General features: G+C 42.3%; 1 gene segment (V, D, J or C); it reads right to left on the bottom strand.

Annotated features, from left to right (window-relative positions):
- Window positions 1-1,956: 1,956 nt before the first annotated feature.
- LOC148135003 (Ig heavy chain C region-like) lies at window positions 1,957-8,267 on the bottom strand. The segment is given in 4 exon segments: window positions 1,957-2,372; window positions 2,829-3,137; window positions 4,464-4,775; window positions 7,860-8,267. Coding segments are annotated over 4 exon segments (1,233 nt in total).
- Between the last annotated feature and the right edge of the window lie 778 nt (window positions 8,268-9,045).

The raw sequence follows: 9,045 nt of genomic DNA, 5'->3' as shown, positions 1-9,045 counted from the left end.
CTGTCTAAAATGTGTGATTATGTGTCTGTTTCAGATCCTACCTAAACTAGGTTATTTTCATGTTTACGCTTAATAAATGTTAGCATGCAATGTTATGTTTTGATGGATGTTTATATTTAGATGATGATGTTTGCTTGTGTGGCAATCTTTCCCAAACCATCTCCTGATCAGCTTGTTTGTGCTATTGTTTGTGGATGCTTGCTGATCCTTGTGCCCATTATCCTTATTTACTAAACGCCCCTCTATTTGTTCATCTATGCACTTGTGTGTCTGCATGTGAGACTCTGAATTTGTGTGTGCGTGTGATATTGTATATATGCTGATCAATGTGGTTTAAAAATAACTAATTAAGCTGCCTCTGTCATCGTATGTTTGTGATTCTGAAAATGGGAAAATAATGATATTAATGTTTATCTCTGTGCACTTACGTGCCTGTGTGAGTTGACATATGGGAGGACATTTTTCGGAATTTGTATCTGTGTGTTCATGTGTGTATGTCTGTACGCATTGTGCTGGATGAATGTATATGTATTCATGCCCATTTGTGTGTTACCGTGTGTTGATGTTTCTCATGGTTATGTGTGAGTACTCCTGTTCATTTGTGCAAATGATTTTCTTTCGGTGTATGTGAGTTTTTGTATGAGCTTAGGTGAGTGTTCAAGTACCACTTGCATGTGTGGCTCTGTGTGAGTATGCGTGTGTGACATCTTATCTATATGCTCATTTGAATGTGCACATAAATATGTGTCTTTAGGTGAGAGCCCGTATATTTGTCATTACGTGTGTATTTGTGATCATCTCTCTGCATCTGTTCTTATACCAGACTGCAATTTTCATTATTCTAATTTATTGTTCTAATTTTAATGCATTGCCCATAATTAGATTTGACCTTGGTGTAACAGGAAACATTTCCCATCGTTGTGCAGAGATAAGCGTTTTATGAGCAACTCTTCTGTTGCAGTGATAGAACTTCTGTCTCTGAGAGAAAAGGCGTGAGTTCAAATCCCCACTGCCCCAGAGATAACATTTCTGAATATGTTTATTAGAAAATGTCTACTTGTGTTCTGTATGTGAAACAAAATGATATCAGGTATTCGAATACCAGAATTGATCCCATGTGTTCCAGAAAACTGAGACGAAACTATGGAATTCAAACTGGGACGATGGAAACACCAGTTTTCGATTATGGGAATCAATGTTAATCATTTGTTAACAGAGCCAAGCGTGTCTAACATGCTTCAAAGGTATTGTTTTGCATGGAAATGTTAAATCTTTGGACAGTAAGCAAGAAGCTGACTGTCCCTGTTAGCAACTGGGTTACATTACAGAGGACATCTACCATGAAAACTCTGCACAGGGAGCAAGAGGACAGACCATTCATCGTTCCCCTCCCCTCTGCTCCACAACAACTTATCTGTTCATTCTCTTTGGTGTGAAAGTGAAGATACACTCTGTCAACTCATGCACTGGCGCAAGATCCCTGGCAGTTCCCCAGAAACAAAGGTTACATTCAAACTGTTCTGCATTCTTTATGATTGGTATGTTCCAATCAAATTTAATTTTAAAGTGTCTTAAATTTACATTTCCAATTGATGCAATTTGGCAGTTTAAAACTGACATGAATTTTGTAAGAATGTCCAATCGGGGGAATCAAAAACACCAAGTTCAAAACTCATGCCCTACCCTTGACATAAAATGGACATTGTCAGATTTTGTCACAGAGGGATTTAGGATGGATAACGTCCTTGGCGGAATCCTGCAATGAGTGAGCTTTACTCTATCTCTGACCCAGGGTGTATCTGAGCAGAGAACATTAACTGCACAAGACACTCGTCCTAGACCTTTTAATAATCTACTTTAACTACACAGATGGAATGTAAGTCAGAGTGGGAAACAACTAATTCAGTATTTAACTCACAACTGGAGGAAAAAAACCACTTCATTACTTCTGTTGAATTATTAAATGCAACTTTGAGATTTTTATTGACATGAATTAACAGTGTCCATCAGTGCAAGTGAAATGTTTACAAAACTCGGTTTACCGCTGGATTTATCGACTGTTCTGTTGATGATCTTCAATGGAATCGCTTCATGTCCCACCACACAGGAGTAAGAAGCACCGCTGGCCCACTCCTCCGCTGTAATGGATAACAGGCTGTAGATGAAGAAGGAGGTGTTGTCACTCTCCGCTATCACCTCGGTGTTCTTGTAGTTACTGGGATTCACCGGCTTGTCATTGTTTGTCCACTTGACGAAGATCTCTCGGGGGGAGAAACCTCTCACTAAACAGGTGAGGGAGAGAAACCTCTGAGCGGAGATTTCTTCTGTTGGTGGCAGGAGGACCGACACTGATGGCTCCAGCGGATTGATCACTGCAGAATATTTGAGACAAATATAAATCAACCAAAAAAATCCTGAACCGATATCACAATTTCACTAAATATTAAAATACGCCATGTTTAATTTGGGATTTATTCACTTTCGTTTTTGTAAATGAGCAGTATGGTACACATTCTGTTCAGTAAAAAAAAGAAAGTTTAATGTGAAAGTTGTCTCCATGTTTCCAGCCCACAACAAGGGCATTCTGTCCAATTGTCATTGCTGATGGTGACGTCACAACCCAGGCTTCTTCCCACCTTCTCTGACTTAATCAGAATACAATATCCTTTGGTCCATCTTTTCCTTAAGCAGCTACTTAGCTATCCTGCCTTCAGATGCATCATTAATGCTCCTAACGGTGTTGGTTCATTTCCAATCAAAGCCTGTCATTGATGGAACTGGATCCGGATTACACATGGGATCCTTTGTGCTTTAATCTCACCGCTCACCTTTCTCCTTGTGGATGGAGTCTCTCAGCGGAGTCGGTAGATTCTGATGGTACACCACACATTCAAAAGTAACACCACTCAGCCAGGCTTCAGTAGAAATGTCTAATTTGCTGATCACGCTGTCGGGATTCTGTCCAGGCTGGTCAGCAATATCTGATTTCAGAGGCTTCTTTTCTTGTTTCCAGGTCACATTGACTCCAGAAGGAAGATTGGACACAACGCAGGTTAACGTCACCGTCGCCTCCAGTAAGACTTGTTCTACTGGCGGTGGGAGGATTTTAACGGTGTTAGGGTGGCACTCGGTATCTTCTATGAAACAAAAATCAAAGTCAATGAAAAATGCCCCTTTCTGATACAAACAGCCAATCTTCAGATTACTCCTTCACAGGGTGAAGACACCACCTTCAAAATGGCAACTCCAACTATTGCTGAAACGTTGCTTACTATTGTTGATGTATTTTGATCTGTGAAACATTTGTGATTACCTATAACATATCCTGTGTAATTATTCCTAAAGAGCACTGGCTTTGTAACACGCGAAACATCATCACCCCAAACCAGGCTAAATCAGCCTGTCTCGAGTTCCTAGTTCATTCATCCCTACATCCCTATTATAGCATTCCCACCAGAATATATTCTCCTGCCTCATCCACTAATTACAGAGAGCATCTTAAAGCAGCTCAGTGAGATCACGTTTATCCCAGTTCATCAAATGTGATAGCCACTTGGTCTGTGGTCTGATCCCATAAATGAAGTTAAAGAGCTCAGTACCAGATAAAAATCGATGTCGTACAATGTCCAACCAACAGGTCATTCCTGAGCAGGGAATGAAGCATTGAACGCATTTTGATTTATTTTCAAGTTAGGGTCTCTGCATATGTTAACCACGTCAATTTGACAGAGGTTCAGAATAAGGCTGTTCGGCCAATCCAGAGTTTAGATCAGAATGATGCTGGAAAAGCACAGCAGGTCAGGCAGCATCCGACGAGCAGGAAAATCGACGTTTCGGGCTAAAGCCATTCTCCTGCCTTCTCCCCGTACTAAACAAGAGCCGATCTATCTCTGACTTGAATACACACAATGGCCTGGCCTCCACAGCCCTCTGCAGCAACATGTTCCACAGACTCATTACCCTCTGGCTGAAGAAATTCCTCCCCATCTCAGTTCTAAACGGTGCCCCTTTGACCCTGAGACTGTGCCCTTGGGTCCTAGTCTCGCCTAACAGTCAAAGCATCTATTCCACATTCACTCGACCTCAGTCTCTCAGTATTTTCTATGTTTCAATCAGATATTTCTCCAATATCCCCCCTCCACCCCAAACCTATCTTTGAAGCGGCTACCAAGCAAGGATTCAGCACTCTGAATGCCTCTCCCAGCATGGTCAGGCAACAAACTATTTAACAAAGCTCACTGTCTATATATCTATCTTCAACAGAGAGGAAACCTGCTTTTCTGACTTGCCAAAAGGTTGAATTATGAGCAATGCTAATGTAACACTCAAACTGAAATGAGACACGTGGCATGTTGGGAAACGAGAAGCTGTACCGTGCTGTTTACTACGCCTGATAAATTAGTGTGTTTGATTCACATCAGAGTTCAGAATGATTTGTAGCTCTCTCAGTCTGTGTCTCTTACTCTGGAGTGCGGTGATGTTTTTACTTTGAGTGTTCTCTCCATGAGTGACCTGGCAGGTATAGACCGCACTGTTGTACCATTCACCATAAGGGACCATCAGCCGACTCGTCACCGAGAAGTTCCCGTTCGCCTCACACACGGGAGACGTGAAGAAGCCAGAATCCAAGCGTCGGCCATTTTTCAACCAACTCACGGAGATTGACTTCGGACGGAACTCGATGATTGAACAGACGACGGTTGCAAACTTGCTGCTTGCGATTTCTTCACTGGAGCTCACAGTTAGGAGAAGGGTTGGTTGGAGAATATCTGGACCTTTAGGAAACACATCACATACATTATCTGACGAATTTCATAACAAATACAATCAGTTCTCATATATCAAGGTTTCTTGTGGTTAATGTATACAAGAATCATAATTGTGCAGAGTGCTGGAGAAGCTGGGATCCACACAGAAAGATCAGCAGGACAATGTGAAAGGCTAAACTTAGAGGACACAGCAAGGGAGTCAAGGAGGCACAGAAACTATAGGCTGGTAACATCAGAAGGGAGATAGCAACGTTGGATGGTATTCGTTTTAATGACAGAGTCTGATGAACAAGGCAGACGAATTACTGGCATAAATGAAGATATGATGCCGTTGCTATCACGGAGACATATTGAGAGCCGGGCAGGAGTGGCTATTCAATATTCCAGGATTTAGTGCCTTCAGGCGAGACAGGGAAAGATAGAAAATGATGGGGGCAGGGGTGTGCGGTACAGAATGTTGCTTCTGTCGCAATTCTGACAAGAGTATTTTAGGCTGTAAAGAGAAATGAAATCATGGATACCTCCTTGAACAAAGGCAAATGGACAGTACTTCAAAACCAAAACACAGCAAACAGAACTACTGGGAGAGCACGATAGATCTTACTATAGGTCCAAAAGACCAAGTGCAAATACATGGGCAAATTTCAGAGACATGTAAATTAAATAGGGGAATGAGAAAAGAGGTTTTTAACTTCCTCAGCATAGGCTTGGATATTCATTTTGTCAAAAATTTACAGGGAGCACAATTCTGAAAATGCCCCCAGGAGAATATTTGAACAAAGTATGTGTTTAATACAGAGAATTTTAATCCAGACCTTGCAAGAGAGGGGTGAACCTCAACTTAACTTTAGGGAATGAAGTCGACCCAGTGGGTAAAACATCAATGGTGGAGCACTTTGCAGACAGTGATCGTAAATCAGTTGGATTTCAGATTGTACTGCAAAGGAATAGAAATTGGCCCAAAGTTCTGAAAAGGGGAAGGACAATTTTAGTAAGATCAGGTAATGACTTGACCAGAGTGGACTGGAAGCTGACACTTATTGGTAAATCTGAGTCAGAGCAGTGTGACACATTTAAGAAAGAGATAGGAAAATCACAGGGAGGACATTTCCCAGGAAGCCACTGTGTGGTACCAAGAATGCAGCGGGCTCTGGACACCAAAGGGCATGGAGGGGGAGATAAAGAGAAACAAGGGAGGCTTCTGGTCTATACTGAAATCTCAAAACAATAGAAACTAATATGGAGTACAGTACGTGCAAGGGGGAGTTTGAAAGACAAAGGAATTAGAAGAGCAAAAGGGACCATGAGAAAATAATAGCAGTCAAAATAAAGGAAAATATTTTTAAAAGTTACAGACTCATTCATAATAAAAGAATTATTCGGGAAACAGTAATGCCCATTAAGTGTTATTATTGGAGTGGAGCTGGAGGGTTTGGTTGTGGTCAAAACGAATGTGTTGTGTCAGTGTTCACTAGTAAGAGGGACAGTGTGGGGACAGAAATCATGGAGGGGTATTGTGATGTACTTTCAGAAATTAGGACACATGACGTGATGTTCTGTGTTGTCTTGCTGAAAGAAAAGTGGTTATATTTCCAGGGCAGGTGAAAAGTATACCAAGCGGTTGAGCGATGCAAAGGATGAAATAGTTGGGTCGCTGACAATAATTTAGAATTCCTGTCTGGCCACAGCAGTTGTGCAAGTGAGTGTAGATCAGCCAACGTTGCACTGTTATGCAGGACGAAGGAAGGGATAAATAATGAAAACACAGATCTGTCAAGCTAGTCTCAGTGGTAAGGAAACTATTGAGAAGTCAAATTAGTCTTCATTTGGAAGATAAATCAACAATTTTCAGCACGGTTTTATTGAGAGGAAGTCACGTGTAACAATTTGATAGTAGTTTTCAGAGAGATAACTCAATGTCCAGATGATAGCAATAATCAGAGCCAATGGGATCCAAGTTAATTTGACAGATTGGATCTAGAACTGGCTGAGTGATGGGAGCAGGGGATAATAGTTATCGGGTGTCTGCGTGACTGGAAATCTATGTCTCCTGGTGTTCTGTAGGGATTGGTGTTGATATCCATGCTATTTCTCTTACATACCAATGATTGAGACTCAAATTTAGGAGGATTAACCAGTGAATTCACAGATGAAATGAAAACTGTCATGTTGGTAAGTCATGAGCATAATGGCTTTAGATTGCAGGAGGATATAAAAGGGTTGGTTGTATGTGAAGAGAAAAGTTGCAAATGGAAATTATTCTGAATAAATGTAAGGTGATGTAATTCGGCAGAAGAATCTGTGAGGTATGACGTTTTGAATGATGGAACCCTGGAAAGGCCTGAGGATCTTTGTTGCATGTACCCACCGATCCCCTATAGTACTGTGTCGTCTGGATAAAGAGGCTAAGAAGGTGGTTGGATATTTGCTTTTATTAGCCTAGACATTGACAATGAAGAGTGGTGAGATGATACTGGAACTTAATAAAACACTGGTTAGGCCATACTGAAGCGTTGTGTGCATGTTATGGAAGGAATGTGATTACACTGAAGGCAGTATTGATGAGATTTGCCAGGGTCTTGCCTGGGTTGGAGGGTTTTAGTTATGAAACTAGTTTAGATAGACAGGGGTTTTCCTTGGAGCAGAGGAGAATTAGGGAGAAGATTATCATGATGTCTAGAATTATTTTAGGCATAGACAGGGTAAACTGGATGAAACCTTTCCCCTTGATGGAGAGATCAATGCCTCAGGGGCACAGGGTGAAGGTAAGGCCAGGAGGTTCCAAGTGGATCTCAGGGGAAAACAAAATCAAACAGAGGGTGGTGTTAGTCTGGAGCTCAGCACCTATAAGTCATGTAGAGACTGAGCCCCTCATTATAAGTATGAAGTATCCTTGCAAGGGCAAGTTACACAAGGCTGGCACATGAGACTGGAATAGTTAGGTGGCTGTTATTGATAGGCCTGAATTGGATGGATCAAAGGGCCTTTTTCCTGTGCTGTATAAGGTGAGTCTGTGAAAACGGTTATAAATAATGCCTTATTCATGTTAATCACAGACGATCTGTTTATCTCAGTTCCTACAACACGTACCTGGACATGGCATTTCTTTGCTCTTGTGTGACCCGCTGTGTTGAACCTCACAGGAGATTTTGCTGGGACAATCTACCGCTGACCCGGGCAGGGTTAACTGGCTGCTCAGGGTATAGGTTCCCTTCTTGTTTCTCACTGATGGGTAAGTCTTCAATCCAGTCGTGATTAGCTCCCCACCTTTCTTCCAGGTTACCTTGGTGACGTCAGGAGAATAGTCCATCGCCAAACAACCAAAGATCACAGAACCGGTGTTGTGCTCCTGACAGGAGGAGACCAGGCCATAAAGCGTGGGGGGAGATGGTGTCTCTACAATAGAATGACCAATTGAGCATGTTAGTTTCTGTTAATTTGACCTTATCAGTTACTCAAATGTATCCTCAGCTGTAAACGTTTGCCAGTATGCTCCCGCTGAAGTCGACAGCATAACTGGGATTTATTTTTGTTTCCTATCAGTTGCTGATCATGATCATTGGTTCCCTCTTTAGAAACATGCCCTCGACCTTGACCATTGCCATATAATTTCGGAAGAAGAACATCCTGATCCCACCCCAGTAACTGTTTGAAGATCTCACCAACTGACACTTCCACTGGATTGCTGTGAAGAGCAGAGAAGTTTCACAAACTACAAACCAAGGAAATGCAGATTCATCGAAATTCTACAGTGTGTGCAAACAGGCCATTTGGCCCAACTAGTCCACACCCACCCTCTGAAAAGTAACGCATCCAGACCCATTCCCCTACCCTATTATGCTACAGTTAACCCTGACTAATGCACCTAACCTCCCAATCACTGAACACAACATTTGCAATTCCCCCAGCTTGCACATCTTTGGAGTGTGGGAGGAAACGCACACAGACATGGGGAGAAAGTGCCAACTCCACACAGACAGTCACCCGAGGCTTGAATGGAACCTGAGTCCCTAGCACTGTGAGGCAGCATCACTAACCACGGAACCAGCGTACTGCCCCATGAGGTGCCGTGCTGCTGGAAATACCCAACAGCTGGCAGTACCCCCGCAGAGAAGTCAGAGTGAATCATAGAACATAGAACATTACAGCGCAGTACAGGCCCTTCGGCCCTCGATGTTGCGCTGCCCTGTCATACTAATCTGAAGCCCATCCCACCTACACTATCCCATGTACGTCCATATGTTTGTCCAATGACGACTTAAACGTACTTAAACTT

This window comes from Chiloscyllium plagiosum, unplaced genomic scaffold, assembly GCF_037043375.1.
Source record: "Chiloscyllium plagiosum isolate Xiang-an unplaced genomic scaffold, Cpla_swu_hap1 HiC_scaffold_51, whole genome shotgun sequence".
In the NCBI taxonomy this organism is placed as follows: Eukaryota; Metazoa; Chordata; class Chondrichthyes; order Orectolobiformes; family Hemiscylliidae; genus Chiloscyllium; species Chiloscyllium plagiosum.
The sequence above is the reverse complement of the archived record's forward strand: the minus strand, read 5'-3'. Positions and strand labels throughout refer to the sequence as shown.